The sequence below is a fragment of the Ixodes scapularis genome, unplaced genomic scaffold (assembly GCF_016920785.2).
Source record: "Ixodes scapularis isolate PalLabHiFi unplaced genomic scaffold, ASM1692078v2 PGA_scaffold4__175_contigs__length_147842914, whole genome shotgun sequence".
NCBI lineage: Eukaryota > Metazoa > Arthropoda > Arachnida > Ixodida > Ixodidae > Ixodes > Ixodes scapularis.
This window is the reverse complement of record NW_024609879.1, coordinates 27,368,079-27,395,048: the sequence shown is the minus strand read 5'-3', so window position 1 is coordinate 27,395,048 and position 26,970 is coordinate 27,368,079. Positions and strand designations below refer to the sequence as shown.

Sequence of the window (26,970 nt, the reverse complement as noted above, 5' to 3'; positions counted from 1 at the left end):
CTAATATATTCCTCGCGAAGATTACGATTCGTCATTTCAGTGAGAAGAAATTCAAAATGTGTGAAAAAGACCCTAGAACTCAATGAAAAAAAAAAAAATAAGTCAAGCCCAGAACTAAAAAATACGTATATATTCCTGACGTTAAAATAGGGATTAGAGAAGAGTGTATTTGTGCCCTCTATAGATATCCCGGGGATTTAAGGATTTCTGCAATAGTTTGGCTGAACTGAAAATTTTACTGCGTTTTAATGGGAACAGTCAAGAGAGGGCGCAAGGGGAGATTGTCCCGGAATGCTGTGGATGCTTGTGTAATAAAACGTTATCTAATTCCTTCGATTATACGTTATTTCTTCGTTCACATTGCAGGATATTTGTAGCAATAGAAGCCTCCATAGATCGTTCATTTTGAAATTTACGACGCGTAGAATTGTTAATTTGACAATTGCGCACAAAGATCATTATTACCGTTTCCAATTTTTGCTTCCCCCCGAAAATTGTTGACATCGGTTAATTGCTTTTTTCTTATTCCTTCAAGTTTTTAGATTTTGCTTGATATTTTATTTTGAATCAAGCAAATTTTTGTTCGCTGCATATTTGCAGGTTTGCCCAAAGTCATGGTTCCGGTGAACCATTTGAGTACGGGAATAACGCGCGAAATCCGAATTATAACCCGCTTTACTACCCAAAGATCCAAAACGTGTACAAGTTAAATATATAAGAAAGTAAAAAAATTCAGAGCAGTCTCACATCGCTCTTAATGACGACCACAGTACTAGTCCGTCATGTTGTTCTCCACACATGACGGGGGTTAATCTCTGCTCCCTCAAACTAAGTTATGCCCCTCTTCATCGAATCGTTGTCATACCAAGAGACGCAGACGCCGTGGGGTCATAAAGTGGGTAGCGTCGGTGCTGGTAGGTTCCTCTCGGGTCTATTTGAGTCGTTGCCGGAAGTGATGGATGTTTCCGGTCACGCCAATTAAAAATACCATTTCAAGTTTAAAACCGCATAACAGGGGGAACAAAACGTTGCATCGCCAAGATGAGCAGAAATAAACGAGTCTTCCAAGTTTCCGATCAAGATTGAAAAAATGGCACACCGTACAAGAAATATTCGACCGAGATTAAAGGTTTCTGGAATGTTAAACTAAAGATGAACAAGTGTAACTCCAGATGAACACGGGTTCACAAGTTACCGTAATCGACATTCATGTTTGGTATCCCGTCAGGGAAACAGAGCTGGACGAAACTAACCAGTTTCAGCGAAGCGTTCATAAAGTTCATAAGATTCGGTGTCAATTTCAAGGAGAACATTATTTTATAAATTATTTTACTAGTACAAGCCACGCGAAATCGTTGGTGAGAATCTCAATCAGAGCTATAAAACTTAATCATATTTATGTTTATTCGTCTCGTGAACACAAAAAAAACAAAATCCTCGAGACAAGACTGTTTGAGTGCGCAGTATTTTTTAGGTACCACCTCGGTCAGAGGAAGGGCACGATGGTTTGGATTCAATTCATATAGAACGCTATTCTGAATCTCATGCAGCAACGATCACTGATATCATTATAACGAACGTTGTGGTATATGCCTTGCAGTTCAACTTCCGAGAAGGGGATAAACTCGAGTGAAAAGAGCGGAGTGGACCATTTCGATTGCCGTTGTCTTGAAGATCAGCAGATTCGTGGGAGCACGCGGAGGTTTCAGCCTGACTATCATTTCTCAGTCAGACGATGCATCCTACTTACGCCCACGAACCGAGAAATGTTTTTGGGTTCCCAACAAAACAAAATGTGAGCCCTTTCGATGATATATTGAGGTCCAGTTGAAAGAAGATACAAAGAAGTGTCTCGAGCATGAATAACCATTTTAATTCAGCTTGGGTCTCTGAGTTTATCATTAGAGCCTTTCATTTCCAAGGAACCATGGGAAGGCAACGCCAGGTCTGGGAAGCCTGAAACGCTACCTCGTAGACATCATTGTTAATGGAGGAACTAGTGAGTTGTAGATACCGAACTCGCATATATCTTTTTCTGTGAATTAGAGACATGACTTGGTGCACTGGTGCATCTTCAAGGTTCTTGAACAGCAGCAAGTGGTCCAGCACATTGTGACACCTTTTTGCTCAGTGAAAAAACCTTAGCCGAAAAAAAACGCGCTGGAACATTTTTCAAGAAAAGCAGAAGAGAAAAAAGAACCAAAACAGTTTGCCTAAAACAAACAAAAAAATCAGCAGTACAGAGAGGTTCTAAAGTGAACAACCGGACAACTTCAATTGCAAAAATAATTTTGAATTTTAATGCTCACGAAGAGCAGCTATAACAATGTGGGTTGTGGATTCCAACTAAAAGACTTCTATCTCTTTACCCGAGTCTGCATCTGCATCCACTTCACCACGAACTTGTTCAAGAATGATTAAGAATATAACAAGCATGGCTTATTTTAGACACATATTACTAGTTACTTCGATATCGCTTTGTTTATTCAATTTACTTGAATCAGTTGTGCGTGCGTCATTTTTCGTTCAATTTGTCTTGTTCGTGTTTTTCTGGCCCCTTTCTCCGACCCCACGATAAACCAGTCGATGAGAATGACAACTTCCCCTTCAGATTCTTCAGATTGCGCTGTCAACAAACAACGTTTCACAAAAAATAAAAAGTGGGACCTTTTTAAAGACTCAAAAAGTTACGTTTAAACCTTTCCACACACACGGATATTAAGCGAGTTCGTTATCAGTTAACATTTCACCTCGAATTAATGTCACCTCCTGCGTAGTCATAAAACCGCAAAAAAAGTCTATTGAATTATAATTTCTAAAAATTCCCTTGCTGCCACCGGCAAACTTAACGGGAAAAACACATGTGGCCAATCGTGCGTTCGTTGACCAACCCACAAACAATCACCAAAGTTTGTTCCGTTCAACAAGCGGAACGGAACGACGGCGACGCCGCTCAAGCCGGAAATGGGCGCCTAAAAGCTGTGCTCTAAAAGTCTCCGTGGCAGTTGCTCTGGGTAGGAAAATAATACGACGGATTTAGCCGAGTCCAAGGCTATTCTTGCAACACTCAACACCCATGACAAGGCTGAACGCAAGACCAGGGATCTTTCTAGGGGCGAAGCGCCTTAAGGTCTAGCCTTGTCCGTCCGGCGTCCGTGCTCACATCGATTGCCACCATACCTGTCCTCTTAAAAAAAGAAGAAAAAAATGTTTGAGCAGGTATGAAACCTGTGCGGGGAGACCCCAATGATTTTCTAGTCCATCGCCTTAACCACTCGGCCACGACTGCGGGGCGAGCAGAGGGCTCTGAGATGTGGTAGTAACTCAAGAGCTGGGGATGTCATGGATGAAACGTTGCCTGTAGCCGCTCAACGTCTATACAGGAGAGGGCGCTACGGTCAAGTGCTCAAATGCGTATATAATCACATTCCATATCACACATTCCATACCAACGCAACCCGGAACTGAGCACTACCTATGAGCTATGAAAAAAATATCAGCACTACCTATGAACAAAATCAGTATCATCAGCACCACCAGAGCTTCGCCCCAATCAACATCATTCGCCACGTGGAGATGTAGTCATTTTTTATCTTCACGGATGCTCTGACTGAAGAAGCTCAAGCCTACAGCAAGTACTGCCGTGGCATCTATTTTCGGTAAAACCCTGGCATTGTACCGCGCCTATGGTATGAGCAAATATGATATAGCTGCGCCAATACTGGGAACTCCGCCGAAAACCTATGGGAGTGGCGGCGAACGTGACAGTGCTACCTCTAGCGGACTCGGAGTCTACGGAAGAAGACGACGCAATGGGAAGGTATAGAGTCCGCGAAGTCCTCGAGCTTTGTGTGCCCCGTTTCGTCACCCCAACAACTGAAACACTTCATTACGGTCAGTTCGCTTGCAAAGCGAAATCCACTGATCGCAACTGCTACGACAATCAAATAACAGCGCTTAGAGAGAAAGATAGAGAAGTATATTTAAAGGTCTCAAACAGCACTCAGGGGATAGCACGTGTTTGAAGCGCGTCTGCGAAGCGGAAAAAAGGCGTTTAGCTATTCGAACCAAGACGTCTGTTGATCCGTTACAAGCTGAGTTGTCACCTTTTTTTACCCGAATAGATGAATATTAAAACGTGCACAAACTCCATGTAATATTACCAGAGCAAACGTACAAACCTCTGCAGCATTACAAAAACAAAAAATAACAAGAAAAATTACCGTGCAAACTCTTTCCGAGCTTTGCAGGAAAGATAAGGTCCCCATCCCAGGACAAAATAAATATGAAGGGGAAACAGTCGTGAAAAACAGCGAATATGAAACAAAAAAGCAGACGATACAAAGATACAAATCACCCAGCAAAGACCACCTTTAACGACGACGATCGCACGGGGCGTCGGGTGGAGCATTGACTAATAGCAGGTGATGCTCCCGTTGGTGTTGAGTCCACAACACCAACGGGAGCACCAAATATTAAAAAAAAAGAACTTCACTTTTTTTTTAGCTGCACGTTACACGTTTTTTGTTTTTGCTTTCGCGGCGTTGATAGGAACTAAGAACAAAACAGAGGAAAGGAATAACGTAGTCCAGCTCACACTGCCCGGTCAATATATACTGTTTCGTGCTAGCACGAAGCAGTATAGCTCGCTATATAGTGCTTCGCGCTTCGTCACATACTGCTTCGTGCTAGAAGTATGTGACCTCGTTTTGCTTTCGCATTTCTTTTCCTTTGGCAGGTCATTTCTTTGCTCGCTTGGGGAAGCAGTTCAAAAGTGGATTCAAATACTTGTTGAGGTACATGTCCAGGCAATCCTTGCGCACCGCGCCTTGGTCTTGAGTGTCGATCAGCGGCGTCAAGTGCGTTTTCAGATGAACTCTTGTTTGGTGAAATATATCGGTGAAATGTGAGTCGATGGCACGGCTGATGTGACCGGTTATGTGACGATCTAAGTCTTAAAAGGGTGTCAATTCCGTATGCGAGTATTGCTTGTTCTTCAACAGAATGTCTTTCGAGGTGTTCCATGTTTCTGATAGCAAGCATAATGACAGATCTGACTGGCTGCCCACCCGGCTACATAGGACTGGCTGTTCAGTAGTGTATTTGGTCTTTTGTCCGTGAAGTTCTCAGCGATCTCCGTTCAGATGTCCTAATCATCTGTTGAGGCGTCAGTGGCTACTTGGAAACCAGACTTGAATACCTCTTCCAGTTTAATTTGAAGTGACTTAATTACTAACGATTGTTCTGTCTTCGGTAAGGGGAAGAAGGATTTTCCACCGCGTCATCACAACTTGTTTTCGCAGTGGTAAGCAGCACATGGCATGTCAGCCATCTCCAAGTATGCGCTGCTGTATACCCGAAGGCGGCCGGTTGATCAACCAACGATGACCCAAAGCAGACGAGACCGCGTACTCAATTAAAATTCGCATAGAAATGTATAACGACCTTACACTTTTTAATATATTTATTAAGTACCAAAAATTACAAATGAAGATTTCGAATCAGAAACTCGACCGAAGGCGAACATAGGAGGTTATCACAGACGACATTGGAAAAACAAAGAAAAACAATAACAACAAAGTTGCAGACGGCCCTCTAGATGTCCAAGCATAGCGCAGCAGACGAACCGGTGGTAGTAAGCAACGAAGCGAAGGAAAAAAGTAAAAACTTAACTCAGTTCAAATAATTCAATAAATAAATGACCACAACTTAAAAAGGTGGTGTTGATTTTATGGCATCCATCGGTTTCAGATCACTGCAGAAATTCAAAATCAAGGAAGCGATAACCACTCCAGCATCACATTAATTTCACATAGCTGCTCTTCAATAAAGTGTCTTCCATTCCGCACATAACCTTGCCCTAACAGTATGCCGTAAAACGTTCCCGGCAGGCGATGAACCACTTGGCACTGTCACTGAGAGTAAAGAAAGCGCCTTGGAAAGCTATTTGCCGGGTTTATTCAATACATGTTTATTTAGAACACTGATAGTTATTTTCACCTGTATGAGATGGCATTACAAGCTTCCATGCTTCCACGCAAGGAACGTAAAAATGCTACTTCATTCAGACGTAGACGGCAGTGGAGAACCTCAGAAACACAGCCTAGTTTCTTGTAATGTTTCCTTTGGGAGTGGAAATAGTGTTTTGTTGGGCTTGATTCAGACGGGACAATTTCTCTCAGCAGCTCAGAATATGTCATGAGATAGTCATGTCAACTACCTTATTTCTAAGCTGTCACAAGTAGTAGGTCTGATAAACTGGCACCGGCCTATGTTACCAGCAACGGTGAAATTATTATTACACAATTCGTTATCTTTCTCCCACATGAACTATTTTAATTTAGTTTGGGGTACAACGACATCGACGAATCTTGCAAAAATGCACTTGTTTGAAAACATTAAGCGTTAAGGGCTATAGAAGGCGTTCCAATCTACTTCTAGACCACTAGTTTATTTAAGAAGTTTCGCGTTATCACTATACATACTCTATTTGGCCATAGGCTTGTCACTAGTCTCACACAAGACAAATTATGGGTAAAAACGTTTTTAATATCGTTCTTCAGCTCTGTGAAAATATTCACGCGTATTCTACCCGTCGTGAGGCATGTTGGGAGGTGGTCACTGCAAGAGAAAACTATAGCAAACAAGTGCTTCAACATACTGTCCAAAAATACTTAACCTACTTGAAGATAACATATTTGAATTCAGTACAATTTTCATTGAAAAAATTAGACTAATTTTTTCCTTAAATGAATTTGAGTATCAACTAACCTTTCGGGGTTTCAAAAGTTATGTCTGCAAATAGGTCACCTCTCTGATATAGCCGATGATAAAATGCATTTCTTTTTAAACACGCTTTGTTAAATTGTGGTGATCACAATTTGTGAATGTTGTTTTTTCCTTTGGCTGCTGCTTCTGTGAATTGCGGGCGGTGAAGTACTTGTCAAGCTGGGCCATTCAGCATTTTTCCTTGATCGCCACCATCAACGTACGTGTAAAATAAACTCTTTATTGTTATGATTATTATTAACGTAACGTCGCAACACCAGCATGCGCCCGCTAATGTAGTCATGGACGGTGCGAGAGGCTAAATTACTAATTCTTGGCGACCAAAAATAATGTAAGTTGCAACCTTATTGCTACAATTTTTAATCATCACCATTATATTATAATTTTCTAGCACTATTTAGGCACTCATTTGAGTGCTTTAAAGTTTTTTGTACAAATCTTTGAAGATAGTTCAGAATACTCACTCATCATCCTGGTACGATTTATTCGTAAAAACGATCACTTTCGCATAAAACTAGGTCTTTAGTTGTCATCACCCCTCCACAGGGGTGTCACTTGAAAATATCGCATCCCTGATTGACTGCTGCCACTTCAAATGTCTTCGAGTTGTCCGAGTCGCTCGTTCGTTTCGATCCTCGTGCTTTTCGAGCAATTCGTGTCCCAGCGCCAGGATCTAGGGAAAGGTAGAGAAAAACTCAAAAGCAACGCAAAAATTGATGGAAGGTTGCCCGTCTGACGTAGGCCTTAGCGAGAACCCGCTGCTGCCCGCTTTTTCAACATCCATTAATTTTCTCGGGGTGCAGAGGTTAACGGAAAGGGCGTTCGATGAACTTTTCACTCGCATATTTATAAACAATATCTCGGAGATAGTGTGTAAAAGGCATAAAAAGTTAAAAAAGGTCGAATTCTTTGCTGTTTTCTCTGTGGCTGTGCGGAAAGCAGAGACCTTTCAAGCAACATCAGATTTTTTTTTACTGCAGACTGAGAAAATAAAGTCAAGATATTTTTTTAAATATAAGAAAGAAAGTAAAGAACTTCGTACAGAAAACTGATCCTTTTTTCTGACGGTATAGCATGTCAGGGTAGGTGATTTCACTGATAATTTCAGATATACTTCGATCATTTTCTTTGGATTTGCCACCTAAGGCTTCACAGCTACAAAGCGAACTGTAGACAATGTCATGGTAGTGATTGTGGACCTTCTCAAGATAACAAAACTATGCTTGATGACAAATTAACAGTTAAGGGAAGCTCCTGCAACGTCTTTCCCCTTTAGCGAAGCGAACGCCGGAGACGAGGCGAACTCCACTTAAGCGTTCGCTCTGCTAGGGCTGAAAGAGGTTGGAGGAGCTCCACCTAAAGTCTTAAGCTGTCACCGCATACGGGAATTAATACTGGTTTCTCAAACAAAACAAAAAAATATTGTTTTAATCGTTCTTTTCCTCAGAGAGTGATGGCGACTGTACTTTCTTACAGGGTAACTCGTAGCCTATCGTAGCAAGAAATTATTTGGCTTTAATGGCTTTTGTTAATTACGAAATCAAGGCAGACGACTGGTACAGTGATCGTGTTGAGAAAGCTTGTGATTAACTCAAAGTGACACTAAGTGATGCGTAAGAGTTCGTAAAATGTAATAGAATTCCTTTTTGTAGTCGATGCACCACTAGTGACATAAACGTAGAGACTCTTGGAGACATTCATACCCGCCGGCGGACGGAAGAGGCTCTTGACGAAATAAATATACCTCTGCGGACGTTAAAAGTGTCCTTAGACAAATTCCTTCGAAAGATCGCCGAAATAGCGCAAGGCGATAGGCGCAAAATCGCGAGTGGATTCGCCGATTTTTTAAAAGGGTTAGTCTTGAAGTGCCTTAGCGTGCAATTCTGACTGGGGTTTTAGTTTGCATATAAGAGATGTTGCTTCTTTCATTGAGCTGCATGCATTGCGGTTGATTTTTCCGTGAAATTTAACTTCAACATGGCCAACTATACCAAATGAAGTTTTTGTTCTTGGCTGAGGGCAAACTTTCAGTAATGATGTCACGAATAACACTTATAAGACAGAGTAGTGTTCAGAATTTTTTTTAGCGTCAGTCTAAGATATCATTTGACTTTACTATTTAGAAGACCCCATACACACTTTTGGGGTTTCCTATGGCTAAAAAGCAATGCGGCGAGCGGAGAAGCTTTGTCGCGTCTGGCTTGGTACTTTTATCTACGTATAGTTTATATTATTCGCCAAAAGCTCACGAGACATTGAGCTGCATTCGCTTGTAGGGTGCGTTTTTTTTAACCTCACTTCCATCAACACCTACATTGTCAATTGTTTTTGTCTGCGGTTTCGTGGTTTTGCCATGATGCGAAACTACAAAATTATGAAGTTATCAATATTTTTTTTAACCGAAATGCACTCGTTGTCTGATGCTATATATTTTTGTTTTTATTCTTTTGCAGGCTGCACCCTTCACATTGGCAGAAATTTGCATACGGTGCCAATGATAATCGCAAATGCGCCGTATGAATACAAACGAAAAAATAGCGAAGAAAAACACAGGGACAAAGACGAAGGGAAGCAGGACAACGCGCCTTCTCCTGTTTCCCTTCGTCTGTATTCCTGCGTTTTTCGGCGCTGTTTTTTCGTTTGTCAATGACCCAACTGTTTCAAATCCCCACTTTCTTATGGAATACAAATCGGTATCTATACACCGTTTCACATTAAGTCCAACCGCGGCGAACCAATGACATGTAGCGAATAGAGAAGCACTAATAGTGGATCATCAAGTTGCTCGCTGTCTCGTTTGCGTTTGCTATCTTCGGCTAAACCGATCGCGTGCTGTACTAGAGGAGGATGAGGCCGCATTCACACTGCGTGTTCTGTTTAGTCGCTGATAGCGTACGTGCGAAGGCAACGAACGCCGTGACGATGCACTGTCGGCACCATAGAGTTATTACAATAAACGCTAAAATTTCTGGTGGCGCTAGTGTGCTTTTGAATTTTGAAGCAGACAGCAAGCAGTCTAAATTGGAATTCTAATGCAATACTATGGGAAAACGCAAATGCATTTTCTGTTCGAGATTGATTATATGAGCATATATTGATTAGTGCTGTAACCGAATAAAAGGCTGTTAACGTTTTACTATCGGATCTTCAAAAATATGTGTCATAGCTTTTTTCTTTGGAATTCATGGCGTCGAACACTGCGCTAAAATAGCCCAATACATGTTGACGTTGCTATAAGATGATAATGATGATGACTATAATGATGATGATGATGACTCTAATACATGTTGACGTTGCAGACTGCTATTATAGGGCACTCATTTGCGCATATAGTGAGTGCAATGAAGCACACAGAGTGAAACACCTTCATGAAACACCAAAAAGATGCCAATGTATGCCAAATCAAACAAGCAAAACACACTAGAACGAAGCATGGAGTTTTAGAACGAAGGACGCACGCTGGATTAGTAACAAGCTGTGGGTAAGAAGCAAACGTACTGGACTACTAACGAATTCTAAGCACCGTTTATTGGTTCTTTTGATTATATTGATAGCTTGTATTGACGTATTCTGCTGTCGAACATATACCTTGATCTCAATTAATGCAAACTTAAACATCGCTTAGTAATGAAAAAAACCATTAACAAAAAAAACATTAACTACAAAATTACACTTTTATCAGGGGATAAAGCTACATAGTGCCCGTTACAGGTAAAGAAATTACGCTGATCTCTATTATTTCCTGGCCAAAAGAAAAATATCACGTACGTTTTCCCATGGATATACATAGGAAGACTGAAACAGTAGAATGTTTGCTGCCTCCTTCAATATGCAACCGTGAGTCCCGTAGACACTAGCGCCAGTCGAGCCTCCAGCGTTTATTGTAATAACTCTATTTTTGGCACTGCCTGATTGGATCCATCTAATTTTAGTGTTGGCTGCAGTCAAATTTAGTGCGAAAGAGTGGATAAAGCCGCTCGTTATATTAACCTGATCATGAGGTTTTTTGAGGAAACTCGGGAGGCCTGGTGACACGTCAGCGTTCAGGCAGGTCATCCTGATGGCTCGCCCCAATCGTCAGTCATCAAATTAGGTCGAGATTTGTGTTAATTTTTTTAAACGCAAAGAGGATGTATTTCTGAAATATCCTCTTGGCCCCTGCTATAATAACATATTTGATCATCTCGAAGCAGCCTCTCATAGTCGAGGCGGAATTACACACACCTTACTGAAAGAAGGGAGAGTTAATGTTATCGTTTGCTAGATAGTTCCTTCTCTTTATTACTCTAATAACTTTTTTTGTATTTACCTGCTGTATTTTGAGAAAGTCGCATAACGTTAAGAAATAATATGCCAAACTTCAGTAGGAAAAAAAATAAAAGCGGCTCAGCATAGCGATGTGCCACCCCGCCAACAAAATTTGAACAAAATGTTGATACGCGGCAGTATATAGTTATGCTGCCTAATCTGAAGAAGCGACGCGATTTCAAATGTATCACAAAAATAAAAGCTGTGCAAAGCCATCTTTTCTTTTCCTTTTTTTCATTTTTACTTGCGCATAATCGGACATGATTAGGAAGAGAATAAAAATATTGGAAGAGGAAAAGGAAAATTATTTTGAAGTTTCCTTTTTGAATAAAATTAAATTTATTTTTGATTGTGGTGACTGTAGTTAGAGAGCTATGCTTAATTTATAGGCACTTCAACCTCTTTTTTTAACGATGCCAGTTTGGTGCTTTGTGCATAGAGAGTGCAACTGAAAATCGCAATGATTTGAAATTGGAACTTTCTGGATATGCAGTGTCAAAATTCTCGGCGGATGCCCTCCTTTTCTTTCTCCGAACTGTTTTATATTTTATTAGACGAACCTAGCCCATTTCTTGTGACTTCAGGTAAAGTCTAAGAGAGCTCATAACAATGATATTAAACACTAAGATGGCTGAAGTGACGCTACTCTCAGGTCCCACTTATTTAGCCTCTCTAGCCGTAATTGTGCATCACCCTGAAATCTTAGATTTCTCAGCAAGAGTCGACAAAATGGCGCCATAACACGTGTACGTTCTATAAACAGGACGAGGAGAAAATTTTCCAACATGTGCCAAACTGACATGTTCAAAACATGCAAAATATAAAAAATATATATACGTTTCGATTGTTTGAAGTGCCATGTGCTTGAAACCTCGTCTATAAAGTCACCACGGCCTTTCTTACGGAGTGTTTCAATACAGTATTTTTTTAGTGCAGAAGCTAGCAACGTAAACACAAGAAATAACGCGAATAAAGCCTCAAACATATCGTCGCACAAAAAGGTCAACCAATGATTATCACAAAAGTTTAGGATGACCTCTCAGTTACCAAGCCGCGCTTGAGCTTTCGGAAATGTCACAGCTAACGTCCGTATCGTTCTGAGTCACAAACAACATCGTCGTGCGCGTAGGGCGTGTTCAATGCTCCACACGAGAAGCTCTTTATGAACAATGAAAAGCTGACGCCACTACGCCAAACTTTATTGCGCAAAGGCTTGTGCACGTCTTTAAAAGAAGTATCGGGCTTGGGTGAGCCCTGAGAAGAGATGTCTGCCCTTCTAGCTTTTGTGCTTGTCTGTGCCAGGGTGGCGGAGGGCCTTCGGGCAGGTAAGTTAGGCATGGGTCATTTGTAAATATCATCTATGCCTGTGCAGATTGAAAGTACACTAATCGTGTCAGTGAGATATTCAATATTATTATGGTTGTGTTTGTGTAGCGCTTTTTCGCATAAAGTTATTTGAAACTATCAAAAAAGTTTTATTAACCAGCTGCATATATACACGGCAAAGAAGCCAGGCGACAAGAGGCGCGAGAAGAAAGCCTCACGCGCCCGCGGAAAGAGATTCGGCGAATCGGCCATGCCGCACCACGACAACCATTTGAGTCTAATGCAAATATTGTAAGTGAACAATGCAGATGCGAGTCTTTACAAGGGTGTTCGTGAGAGGAATGGAGATAAGTTACCGAAATTGCATCTCAAAGTTCCTTAGTCTGCACCTCAATTCTTTAGAAGCCCGAGTGCCAAATATTTTTCTTAAGCGATCTATATCGCTCAAAGGGCATCATTGGGGGTTACACCAACTATATGTACCATATACGTAATGTGAATGTAGATTTCACATATTTTTTGTGACAAGGTATATGACACTAGATATAACAAGCATCTTGCGAAACTTGTGACATGCTCGAATGCGTTGAGAATTATAAATGTGTGATGCTTTTGGTTGTGGATAGTAAACTATAAGGAAAGACCGGTCGACAATTTCCGTGGGGCACTTATTATCTCACATCTTCTTCCGGAGTTGTTTCATTGTGAAGTAAAATGTGGGATATTTATGTTTTTTTTTATCAATGCCAATTTGATTGTTAGAAATAGCATACATATTTTAGACAAAAGCCTTTGCTCTATTTATAAAAAAAGTTTCTAGTGGAGTTCACACGTAATGTGAATAATCATAAAACCCACTCAGCTCCCGTTAAGGGCGGTTAAAACCAAACAGGAATGCGGGTGCGGGTGGGCGCGGGAGCCGTAACACGGCTATATATTTATCACTTCTGGGGCCCGTTACGGTTAGAAAGTGCGCAGTTTTTGTTTGGTAACTAAGCAAATAAGTAAATAACAGGCATTTTTAGTAGATTGACCCGATACCTCAAAAACTCAATTTTATGCATGCGCAAAGGCGTCCACGGAGAGTCGGGTGTTTCTCCAAGTCATGGGATCTACTAAAATTTCTAATAAAAAAGTTGCTCTCCACAATATTTATACAAGCAATATTTGCTAGCGCACATTACTAGCGAACGACCTTCATGGTAATTAGTCAACAATTTTGCGGTTTCGCCGAGCATTTTTCGGAAGCAAACGATACGGAAGTGCAGAGTGCGAACGCATAGCGGTTTTATACTTAACAGAGCAATAGACAGGGGGCACTGATGCTACCGAGAGCTAAGCGAAGCGATGTTCACACTAATATGGATCGTGAGAGTACATTTCAATCTATCTCTCACCTCATGTGTTACTTAAAATCGCTCTATGTATTTAAAGCATTTTTATCCTAACATTGTTAATAGGGTTGACATTTCACTGGAACAATACGCAATCTTTACAAAAAAAGTGTTGTTCATCCGTTGCTTCAGATTCCTGCTCTTTATCTTCCGCCAGCAGTTTGACACAAACAAGTACAACTTCTGTTAAGAAGTCAATATGATATCTTGTCTGAGTCCCATAAACCAAAATATGAAAATGTTCGGGCCTGCTGGGGTAGAAGTGTTTTTCATATCCACTGTCTGTGCGCCACGGAGTTGTTAATTCCCGAATTAAATTGCCGCTCCTTATATATCCCTTATTCAAAAACATTTCTATGGAGTTTTTTTTTTCTTTTTTTGCTTTGTAGACAAACAAAATCTTATCATTAGAGTTATGCGGTCCAGCACTTTCTCCTTTCTGAACCATGGTATAAGAAAAACAAAAAGAACATACAGGATTGAACGGGACGTGAAAGAGCAAACGAAAATGTTCCTTATATATCGTGATTCAAAGAATTGTTCGTAATTGGCAGTCTCCTTTTGCTTTGAACATCTGCTTTTATACAGATATTTTGAAAGGCATTGACTTATCACGTCGACCTGGAAGCCTTTGCGTTTTGGCAATGCATCTAGAATAATAAGTATTTCATATCAGTTTTGCATGCTAGAGTCTTGCAATTTATCAAGAAGGTGGGGGCATTCCCGTATATAGGGTTTTTTTAAAGAGCAAAAAAATTATGTTTTTATCAGTAGCTGCAAATACTTTACATAATGTTCTGTTTCATGGAGAACTCCAGCCTTTTGCAATTCATATTTAGAAATGAAGACGACCAGATTCTTGATCAAGCTTTGAAGGCGAGTACGTAGGTGGAATTGCGGAACATTAAAACCCAGGATTAAAAAAGGAAGAAGTAAAATTGTTCAGTCATTTCTTTATTTTTTTTTGCCAAATCTAATGCCCTATTGGGCAGGAAGAACGTTGTTTTTTTTTTCAAATTAAAGAGTCTCAATTCCCTTTTGACTTGTTTTGTGCATTTTGATGTTTAGTGGTAACTTTCCCTTGAGGGAATAGTATCTTTCAATATTTTTGTAACCAAACCACAACAAAGGTTCACTTTCATGGTATGGTATACTGCGTAGCATGCAAGGGGATCCTTTTTTTTCCGTTAAATTGGGTTAGATTTGTTGTTCCTCCTCTCTGTATAAAACAAATTATAGAAAAACCTTGATCTTCACTAAATTAAGGCACATTGTTTCGTAAAATGTGCACGTGACTTCCTTTAGTACGGGTGCACGTGGTGCCACTTGCATAACATCTACTTTAATGCGACACGTTCTACCCGGCGTCAAATTTGTTACCTGAGAAGCGGGAGAGCCAGGCGTGTTTAAAATTGTACCTTTTAAGATTTCCGCAGTTAAGAAAAGCCTTAAACGTAAATATTGCTGTTATGCACATCAACTGCGGCAAGAACCTTGCGCTGCGATCTTGAACGCAGGGCCTTCTGCGGAGTATGTTGTTTATCCTAAGCTTCTGGAAGCAAGAGGATTAAATGGAGTAAAACTTCTTCACATCAATGAGAAACTTACTCTTCGTTTAGAAAAAAGCTCCGTACTCGCTGAAAATTTCGTAGTATCGAGCCTTAATGGCGACAAACAAGTGGATAACATTGTAAGTATTTTTGTTACTTTAAGAACCCCGTCGTTGTTTTCTTTGTTCACCTTTCTAGTTCATTTGTGATCCTTAAATATGCATCTACTGAAATGTAAAAGAGATCTGGTATATGATGTCATGCCGAAAGGCGTTGCCTTGATATTCTACTTCAAAGCAAAAAACATGTATGTCATATTTAAATTTCAAAATTCGCAGACGCAGGAAGCGAAAAAGCTATAGGCTTCGTAGGGTATGGGAAACAGAGCACGGCTTTGAAAACACCTCCAGATTTAATTTTTAATTGTTTTATGTTTATGCTTGTTGCATCCTTATGTATTTCTTAGGATTGAGCATCAAGATGTAAGTACCTTTTAAATATATTTTATTTGGGCTGATATAAAATTTTATTTTGAACACCTGTCGATTACTCATATTACTGACCTTACGGTCGTTTCCAACAGAATTTTCACCTTCGATACCTACTTCTAGTCTTTTGCGTCCTCTTTCGTGTAAGAAATAATTTATTTATATTTAAAAGTGTACAAACGTTTTCACAAAAAAGGCTCATGACGGCTGCATAATTTTAGCAAACTGCAAGCCATACCACCGCTCTTCATTCATAAAATAACAGAAACAAAAGACGGTTCATCGATCGTTTCGTCTGGTATTTTAGTCCCTTATTTTCTATCTTTGTTTTTAAGGTGAATGGAAAAGAAGTGGAAAAGAACATTTACCATGATAAAAGTCAGATGGCAGTGGTATCTGTGACAGAGAAAGACGGCTTTGTGGAAGTGGTAAGGAGAGCTCACTTATCGGATCCATGCCTATACTTCGTAATTGATAAAGTATCTACCATAAGAGAAAACAAGTTTAAAGCTGGTATTGACAAATAGAGTGATTCCCATTTGGTTTTATGCGAGCAGCGTTCATTCCAGCCTTTTGGCACATTTTCGGTTTATCCTAGCGTTCTTTTCATATCTATGTATACTCAAAGATATCATGCTTCTTGTGCAAGCAATTTCTTTCACTGGTGACGTCTTTTTTAGTTCGAAATGGCAGATCATACTTTCAGATTTATCAACTTCCTAGGCTGACCAAGCAGATGAACTGATATTGAGCGAACTAGACTAAACATACCGCTGGCCTGATTGGCATTCCTAGTATTGATGAGGCCTTAAGTACCTTTGCTGTGGAAGTTACCCAGCTAGTGCTATATTTGTCTTTTATTGGTCATGAAAATGCGAAATTTCATTTATTTTTGTTTTTGTCTTGTCAACGTATTGGACTAACGGAGTTAGTCTATCTTTTATCACCATATTTTCACGTATATGCCTACCGCAATCCTTTCGAATACAATGACAACGTAATGTCGTCATCACGTTTACATGGCCCTACCGTCGGATTTGAACCGTTACAACGCCTGCCCTCCTTCAACTGTGTGGCAGGAATGCATCGTAATACACAGTTGCAATTTTTGTTGATTGGATTTGTAATGCATAACTCATTCAATTGAAACAGAACACAATACACTGCAGATTTGTATCTCCCTCTTCAGATTTAAAGCAGCTATTTAAGCACGGTTTATTAGAAGCTTAAAACAACACAAGACGTTCTCACCGTGAAGCCGATAACTTACAAATGCCTAATGAAAAATGTCAATACGTTATCTACGTAGATTATGGGTACGGTCCCGTGTTTTCGAATAACACCCCACCCCCCCCCCCCCCCCAAGAAAAAAAAGAAAAAAAAATAGAAACGCCATTGAATGGTTTGTCAATACGGATTTATCCGAAGAACTCCAAAATTTGGGGTCGTAACAAAAAAAAAATAAAGAGCAAAAAGCCTGTGTCTTACGAATAAACTTCACAAAAGCCCAAAGTCAGTGGATCTGATGAAACTTCAGTTTCTTTTGAAATCTTGAACTACTGACAAAAAGGGGTATGCCTCTTAACTCGTCAAGCTTCCTTCAGAACAACGGTTGACGGTACTGGACTTCATTTATTTATTTATTTGATTTTAAAATAGAAACAGAATAAAATTAACTTCGAATATGAAAAGTGGGAATCTCAAAAATAAACTTCAATAAACCTCGACATTTCAGCGAAAAATTACCTCTGAGAAACACCCTCCGCCTTTCGTAACAAAATATGAACCCCGAAAACACAGAATCCTGATTACGGGCAAAGAGATATTTCAGTGCTCTGGACGCCATTTTTAATGGAACTCAACACTCTAATAAAAAGTTTCTCCTTTTTCTTATTCAAATTGTAAAACGTCTAATCTATAATTGAGCTTATTGTTGCATGTACTTTACGACACGTTTATAAAAACATTTCGTTCAAAAATAGAGGTAACTTTAATTGGAGCCAAGTCGATATTTTTGTCCAATAGCGAAATTGAGAACGTGACTTGGTATAATGGCTCTGCTTTTGAATAAAAAAAATAATATGCGGCCAGTAAAAATTATGCAGCGGAGCACTGCAAGCCACGAGATTTTTTTTGACAAACACACCAGAGTAATTTAAAGGGATACTATAACGAAATTTCGGCGCTCATTTTTTGGTCTCTATGTGTTCAAAGGAGCAGCATCACATCGAACATACCAATATCTTGTTAAAAAAGTCACGAAACAGAATTTTAAAACGAATTAAACGACTAGCAAAGAGCACTTGGGGGATGTCGCTAACGCCTCGTTTGTAATGCCCGTCTAGGAACCTTGACAGCTAGTGACGGAGGTTGTCTCGCCTCCAGCCACGATGATAGATGAGGGGAAGGAGGAACTCCCCTCTTCCCGAGAATGCCTTTTGTGTGTCGGAGAAGTCTCTATTGTCCCCCTACAAGATTACAGAAGATTAGCTTTTCCCTCATAAATCGTACAAAAGCAGCCGCCTCGGTGGCTGGAACGACTAGGACATCCTCTCGACGTCAGCCTCGTCGTAGCTTTGCTCGTCCTGAGACGACCCACGTCACGATTGCGTTTGGCGTCACGTGGTCTCCGCTGGGCCTTTTCCGAGCGCTTGCCAGAGTGGGCCGTTTATAACAAAAAATCCAGCCACCAGGCTCAAAATATAAGCGTGCGACTGTCATTTACGGATAATGTGGATCATATTCAACCTATTTTTGAACACGACGGGAATATTTCAAATTTCGTTGAAGTATCCCTTTAAGTCTAGGCACTAATGTGACTATCTAATATTGATATGAAGGGGTGCCTTCTTGTCTCCTTCACAAGCGAGAGAAATCTTCAGGGGTGGTGGCTTCACCTAGCAGAAATTGTTCCAGATAGCTCTTTATATTTCAAAATTAGAGTGTATCAGTATATAGATAGGGTTCATATAACACACGGTGATCATGTAGGGTTTCGGCACTAATTTCAGAAAGAGGACCATCTTATATAAATTAACCTAACAGCTATTTTTTTTCAAATAGAAAGTACAACAAAAACTTTATTCCACTTCCAAAAAAAAAAAAACGTAGAAGTTTACTTTATATAGTTTATTCTTGTTTTATCAATACTAGAAATAATTTCTGCTGAAATTATCTTACATGTCGCCTAAGAAAACGATCGATTACCTGTGATATCGCTCATACATATTACGATAAAAAAGAAACGACAAAATTTTGAGTAGGCGCTTTGATGGGCAGTGTTTTATTGAAATCCAATTTCATGTCAAGAGTAAAAGTATTCTCATAGCATTATCACGGTAGGTTAGCATGATTATCTCAAATTTTTTTTCCAAGATTTAAAGTGCGAAGAGGAGAAGTTATTCCGGTCAATAGGCCTATATCGTGACGCGTCGCTAATTTTAAAACGGAAGTACTTTAGATAATTTTAATATTTCCGCAAATAAATAAAATATGAAATAAGAAGTTAAAAAAACATTTGCTGGAAACGATGTTTCATAAGCCATTTTTCTGTTAATCATAGCGCGGGTCCTTGGGCCATACTCTGAGAATTGCTCCTCTACCACTGATGGGACGGTCCGAAGATGGACACATGGCACACAGAGTCTTCGAAATCGAGGATCCTGCTGAATTCAAAACTGATTATATCGGTGCGGTAACTAATTTAAAAAGGAACATTTCATGTGTGACTTGTTCAAAAACACATTGAAACTTATACTCATGTTATAAAGCGAATATAATATGTATATAAGTATTTATACGATCGTATATGTTTTAATGTGTTCATTGTTCACGAACATTTATTTGTTTCGCTAAAGTACGGGGCTACGACTTGCATAAAATAATTTTCTCCTTTCAGTAATCATAGGCCCTACTCAAAATATATTCAGATGATTGTAACAGAAAGCCATCTTTTCAATCATATTACAGTGCTAAGAATAAAGCCGCCCAATTTTCTTTTCCCTCCATTGATTAAGGCTGAGGAACCTTACGCTACATTCTCGATACACACCACCCTAGGAGCTTAGCTGACTTGAAAAAGGAGATAATCAACAGGTGGTCCTGATAATACGCGAAATCAGTTGGTATTTCTATGTGCCTATAAATTAGTTCTCATAGCGTAAGCTCGCAAATTCATCACGCATTTTGTTACACAGATTTACCCACGTCGACAACTTTTCTATGAGTGCATTAAAATATATCATGGTATAAACCGGTCGTAGGGGCTAAAAAGGTACTATATAGGATACGTCTTAGAGTGAGGACTCTTCATTCTGACTGGTGTGTAGAATTAATCTGGCCAATTGCAGCCAGCATCTGCCGATGTCCCTGGTTGTGGGCGCAAGGAGTGCAAAGCGTCGTTCTACTAGATAAAACAGCTCACGACAAGACAAAACAATGTCGAAAATGATTTTTCAACACCTTGCTACCGCTCAAATAGCCGCATTGCAAAACAATAACTGTCCCGATCGGAGCCTGTGCAGCTCAAAGTACCATTATGGTACCGAAAATGGCGCCAAGATACTCCGAGCCGTACATTCTAACGACTATGGCTGTTACCACAGTCCCCTCTACATGGGAAACGCCTCGAAAGCCTGGAATATAAAAAAAGGCATAAATTAAAATGAACATTAACAGAAAAGCCTCTCGGTAACCTTGACTGGCTACAAAAGGAATAAAACAAACTCAAGACGAGGGACGACGAACAATTACTAAATTTAACATGGAACTGCAAAAAATATAACATTCGCCACAGTTCAACCTGGTACATTCACCACGCTTGAACTAACCACAAATAATTGATCGCTGTTTTTATTATTGCCATTTTTACCGAGTTATCTGAATCATTAGACTTAAAATCCCTTTTTCAATTACGCAAACTATCGGTGTTATTGTGTATCTTTTCTGTCTTGCTTGATATTTAAAATGATGATAATGCATTTAAAGCAAAGGTGCAAGCCAGCTGAACAAGAACCAGTTTAATGGAGACGTTCCTTGTTTGATACAAGGACCAGGCGGATTTTTTTAGTCGCGCACCAATCACCTAGTATTTGGAGATTTGTGTTTGTCCTTTCTCCCACACGTTTCCTTTTTCCTGTGATAATTACATTTTTTCTTGTCCAGCTCTCTTACTAGTATAGCATAATTATTATTATCATCATAAACTTAAAATGCAGACCGTACCACCCTTAGTGTTAGAGTGGTGCAGCTCTTAAAACCGGTTTGCTCTACTGACGTCTAACTCCTTGTTAGCTTAGTTGGTAGAGCGCTCCACTGAAATGGTGGCCCCTGGTTCAATACCAAGACCAGGCGAATTTTTTCAGCAGCGCACCAGTCACCTAGCTGTGTCGGGAGATTTCTGTTTGTCCTATGTCCTACTTGTTTCCCTCCACCATGGTATATTGCCACGCGCTAGACACACCGGCGGATGGCACAAGCTATCACGTTAAGATAAGCACGTGACATCGGGCAGTGCCACACGCCAGTCGCACGGGCCGGTCGCACGAGCGTCTGGCGCTCCTGCCATCGCGTGACTGTGAGTTTTGGTTTTTGGGACATTCTTTATATCTACTCCTCTGGGGATTGACATTGAAGCGAAGTAAAAGTTTTTGTTTTTCCACGAAGCCGAACACTTTTGTGCTGTGCATAAAGTAGTGAAAATATTATCGATATTTAACACATATATTCTGTAGCGTGTTTGCGACGTCAATCACCGAATCATTCACTATACACCCATTTTATATGTGTGTTTTATGTGTGTGTTTGTGTGTGTGTGGGGGGGGGGGGGGGGGGGGGCAGGGTGCAGACCCAGTCCAGTCGCATATTTTATTACTTCTTGCAAGTACCCCCGAAGTCTTGTAAAATTTATGTGAAAATCATTTTAAAAAATAACTTCAAAATTTTACGCAGAAGCAATAGAGTGTTTTCCGTCATAAAAGAGACAGGAAGAGGGATGTAAACACCGGCAGCGGTCGTTCTCCACACTCTGAGGGTGGTATGGAAAATACTCTTAGGTTCGCTCAACAGCCCACCCCTTTTGGGTATCAACCCTTCATACTATGATTTTTCATTTTCTACAACACTGCTATTTTGCTATTCAGTGCAGAGTACACAAAATTGGCAAAAGTCTCTGTTTGAAAATGCTACTTAACTTTGTCTAGATTGTCAAGAAGCTCGGGCGACATCGTTCGGCGTTCGCACTGACTGTTTGAACATATCAAGATGACAAAAAAAATTATTTCTAATACAACTTTCGATAACTGGAGCAAAAAGATGGCTGACTTACTTGTAACTCAGCTTTTTTAATGTCTCTATCTACATTCATACATATCAGAATTCATACTGGGTAAAATTTGCATGTGTTTCTATCCTCACTGCTAAAGTTTGAAAGGAGGTATGCGAACTATTGCAATCACGATGAAAGGGTTAGTTTCCAGTAGGGCTCTAAAGAGGTAGAGCATTAGGCGAATGCGCTTTTTTAAGCAGCGGAAAAAAAAACGTTTCTAGTGCTACGAGTATTTCATACAATTGGGTAGGCACATGTGAGACGTCATTACAAACAGTACCTCTCCCAATAATGTTCTGTGATGTAAGATCGCGACTTCTATATAGCGCACAACAAGGGTGCGCCTAGCCAGTTTTTTATACATTCGTGTGGAACCCCAGCTGAACATAGGAAGGCAATAAGGAACAAATGAAAGAACCAGCGGTTGGTTGGCTTTCCTCATCTCCTTCCTTCCTTTCTATGTTTAGCTGGTTCCATCCGACTTGTATGTAGCATCCAGTAAAGCTTCCAAAGCTCGTAAAATTAAACTATACCAAATCCTGAATTTTGTGATTGCACACTACAGTTAGGTTATAGACTGATTTTTTCAAAAGAAAACCTGATGTAATGATAAGTTCTCTTTTTTTTTGAGCGTACGTATGTCATAATTCTAAAAACGCATTCATAATCGCGCACACTATCACGTACAAGTTCATAAATCATAGCTCCTATATGTTTCAACACCTTTCTGAAAATAATTTTATTGCTCAATAGATTAATTTTGAGTTTTTATTAGTAATATGCATTCTACGAAAGCATTCAAAAACAGTACTAACACAACCCATTTTTTCCAATATTCTCATGACTTGGAACAAAACTCACGTCAAGAATTTAGAACGTACGATTTATTTAGACGAACTCAAGTCTGCAAATAAAGAGGTGAAGTTCATTTTGAGACGAAACTTGTGTGTAAACATTCCACAATTTTATCGAAAAGAACTAAGTGCATTAGACGCCGCTGCTTTTCATTAAGGCTTAGATCTGGTATTATGATTATGTGAAAATTGAAAATAAACTTCGACGTAAAAGAGTGTTATATTCATTTCATTAGAAAGTGCAAACCTATTTTTTATTCAATCATCTGAACGGTCACTGGCTTAATGAGGTTGATCATTTTAAGTACCTAGGTGTTTATTCTCCTTCTGCTTTGACTTGAAATAAGGACATAACTGAATAAACCAATATGCCTAGCAGTACATCATATTTCATCAAAAGTAAGTTCAAAAGAGCACCTGTGTATCTATGACACAAACGTTCGGCCAGTTTTCGCATACGCGTGTACGGTTTTGAACTCCCAAACTCAGAATTTGATTTAGTAATTGGAAGGTATCTAATATCGTGCAGCTCCTTTTGTAGGTGGCAACTACAGATTTCACTTCAGCATTTCAAACATTAAACAACAACTTGGATGGAATCTTGTATGAAACCAAGAAACTTTTCACGTTGTAGGTTATTTTACTATAATTTTCTGATCAAAATAGCTTCAATAAAAACGCTTAAACAAGTGTTATGCATTATAACTCGAAAGAAATGATCACCGGATTAAAATTTGTGACAGTTCATCTCGCTGTCATATGTTTCTGCGTTCTACTGTAGGCTTCTTCTCGTTAAACGTCGGTTATTTTGTGTTATCTTTCTTAGCGTACATTTTGCTGTATGTGTTTTTGTGATGTTCCAACACCTTACAATAATTCCCCCTGGACGAGGTGGGTCCAGGCGTAAATAAAAACATAAATAAGCCCATGGCTTTGACGTTACGTCACTGCGTTGCCGCCGCTGTGTTCACAGTGCATGCGCAGACGCCTCACCGAAATCTGGTTTTTGCAGACGCGCAGTGCCCATACCTTGTGTGGGAAAACCCTGATTTCTTTGTAAACAGCATGCTGGTGTATATATAGAGTCAAAGTCACCCGCATCTTTCTACGCAAACTAAAGCTACGAACTTCGCCATCAACTCTGTGACTTTCCAGAATTGACATGAGAAAACGACAGAGTAAACCTAACGGCTGTTTTTCGGGTGAAGAGCAACAGCGCTAGCAACTCTTTGTTCTTAATTTGTTTCCATGCCCATGGCAGGCTTGCAACATTAACCATTAAAAAGTATTATTACAATGTTTTATTTTGCAGAACCAACGGAACGGAAAATTTTGGCAATGCCACGTAAGTCAAGTCACATATTAACACTACTAAATATATTTGTTTAAAGATTTTATACTTTAATGGCGCAACGCCGAAGAGCGTTATAGTTGCTTTAAGATATGTTAATATAGCTGTCATATTTTGCTAGATTATATTTAACAATAACAATAATCCTAAGTCCGATATAAGTTGTAAATTGCACGACCCGGTCAGCGCGAACCTATCATGAGTGATTCTTCATATTGTATTTGCAGAGTATACCGTCTGATAGAAATACGTGTCATATAATGTCATGTCTAGTATATGCACATTTTACTAGACAGCAGTTTTGATTACTTTGTAATCGCAAAAGTACATTCAGAACACCGAAAACAAAAAGTTGATGCCCTCGGTGCCCGTGAATACTCGGGCGACTCAAACCACAGAGAACACGAGGAACACCAAGCGGTCGGTTGTTCTTTGCTCTTTCTTTTTTTTTTTTCTACAGAATCTTTTCAGCAGAGTGAAAATATGTTATTCCTACTAATTGTGCCTCGCTTTTAAACAATGCAAGAATTAATTCCTCAAAAGAACAAGCATTATTATGTTGCTGCATGACCTTCGATCACAAATGAAGGTATTCAAATAGAGTTAAAGTAGAGAAAGCGATGCACGATGAGGAGAGTAAATGGAGGCCTAGAAGCATTTGGAAATATTCACATCGGGACATGCCACGAAGAACCATTCCCGACACGAGAGTGGGAGGAAACAAAAACAAGCACTTCGGTAGAACGTAGTTCATTTGGGCTTCGAAGGTTTGTACTTAGGAAGCTTCATTAAGGGTAGCTAAAACGTGGCTGTCATAAAATTGTTTATTATTTTCGACTTGTTTAACTTCAAGACTTCAACACAGGTGCAGAAATATTTGTAATTTACTGCTGACTTTGGACGTAAAAAGATGTTCTGGAAGAGTAGCGAAGCTGTTTCTAAATATATTTTCTGATCTTGGACACACATATTTATTGACTACTACCTTACTTATGAATCAAATTGAAGCATAGGTATTGCCACATATATTTAGCGTATTCACACTTGTCTGTGTCCATAATACTGAGAACTGGATGAAATACTATGTTATTTAAGCACTTTCGTTTCATTGTGCCACCTTGATGACATTCTGTTTTCCAGGAATCCGAACCCAAGTACAAATTCCCGACGAGTTCTTTGTCGAGGTGTCGTTTATTTTCGATGAATACCACAGCAAGAACTTTCCAGATGAGGAAAGCCTCTTAGAGTACGCTGCACTAAGTGTTCAGATGGTATGACTTCTTTGATAAAGAATATGATACAATGTTAGTTTTAGTTCTGTTTTTTACTTCGCACTCAAAACAATTTGGGAACTCGTTTTTATGTGCAAAAGTCAAGTCTTAATATCACGTAACGCAGAGCTTTTTTTATCATAACCAGATAGCCCATCAGAGAGCATTAGAAACCCCCTCATTTCCATCATTAATCTCAGTGATTGCACGCTACTCGAAACGTAGCGAGATAGTTTAAATCTCGCTTGCTTTGACAGTAGTCACGCAAAAACAAGTCGCTTCATAACTTGCTCAGGTTTCACCTTTAGTGCAAGTGTAATACTCTTACTGTATTCTTTGAGCATAATAGCAAACACATGAACGCCTCGATTAAACGTGATCAGAAACTATTGATGTTTAAACTCTAAACGTTTTTAGTGACGAGCAGCTTAAGTATGGTCCATCATGCACTGAGAAATGCCATGAAGTTAAAACAAGTACTTCAGAGCACCTTCTGTTCGTGGTCAAAACAATCTGTCTTCAAAACATGCTCACTTTGGCTCGTTCTTCAGAGTTTTATTCGGAAGCCTTCTATTCTAATTAGAACCCAAGTACAACTTGCTGACCTGGTCACGCGAAAAGAGTTTTACTTTTTCACTACCTTCGGAAAAAATAAGAATCTATTCCATACAACTAGAGTATCGAAGAGTTACTTGGTGATTAATCGATAGAATCAAATAAAATATACAATTTCAGACATTGAACAGGATGCAGGTGGATGGGCAAAGCAAGATTAGGTTTGACAAAAAAAAAAAAAGAAATTAGGCTTCTGTGCTGCGGTGCGCAAAGGCTGAGCTGCTGCTTTGTATCCTGGCTTCACAACTGCAGCATCTTTTTATATAACACAAATTTAGCGCGAGACGCGCTCAGATATTGTAGCTTGAACCAACCATGTTTTACTTAAAAGGAATCATGGCTCGTTTATGTCGAATGACGTTATCTTGAATTTCTTTAGTGTGAACGATTGCACTCAAAGTGATAGGAAACCGTTCAATCGAAGTCTATGCGAATTGCGTCTAAACATTAGGAAAACCCCGAAAAAACACAAGTTCTAGCGCTATAGCGTAAGCAAAAAAGATAAAAGCCGAAAGATTCAAACGTCGTCATTCCCGAATAATTAGTCCAAGACATGGCTGTTTTTTAAATATTTTGTGGTCCTCAATCATAGCCCAAATGCAGAGGTGTAGACTGGTATCTGTTTTAGGCGGAAAGGGGGGAGGTGTAACCTTATCAGGCTCCCTACCCCCCCCCCCTTTTCTTGGCTACGCCTCTGCT

General features: G+C 39.7%; 1 protein-coding gene across 1 annotated transcript in view; it reads left to right on the top strand.

Annotated features, from left to right (window-relative positions):
* The first annotated feature begins 12,361 nt into the window (after positions 1-12,361).
* The window catches only part of LOC115310778 (A disintegrin and metalloproteinase with thrombospondin motifs 7-like), a 45,947-nt gene continuing 31,338 nt past the window's right edge, over positions 12,362-26,970 (top strand). The window contains exons 1-6 of the mRNA XM_042293768.1: positions 12,362-12,422; positions 15,335-15,507; positions 16,191-16,283; positions 19,418-19,544; positions 24,347-24,379; positions 25,526-25,656. Of these exons, the coding sequence (XP_042149702.1) occupies positions 12,362-12,422; positions 15,335-15,507; positions 16,191-16,283; positions 19,418-19,544; positions 24,347-24,379; positions 25,526-25,656 (618 nt within the window). The remainder of the gene's footprint in view (positions 12,423-15,334; positions 15,508-16,190; positions 16,284-19,417; positions 19,545-24,346; positions 24,380-25,525; positions 25,657-26,970) is intronic.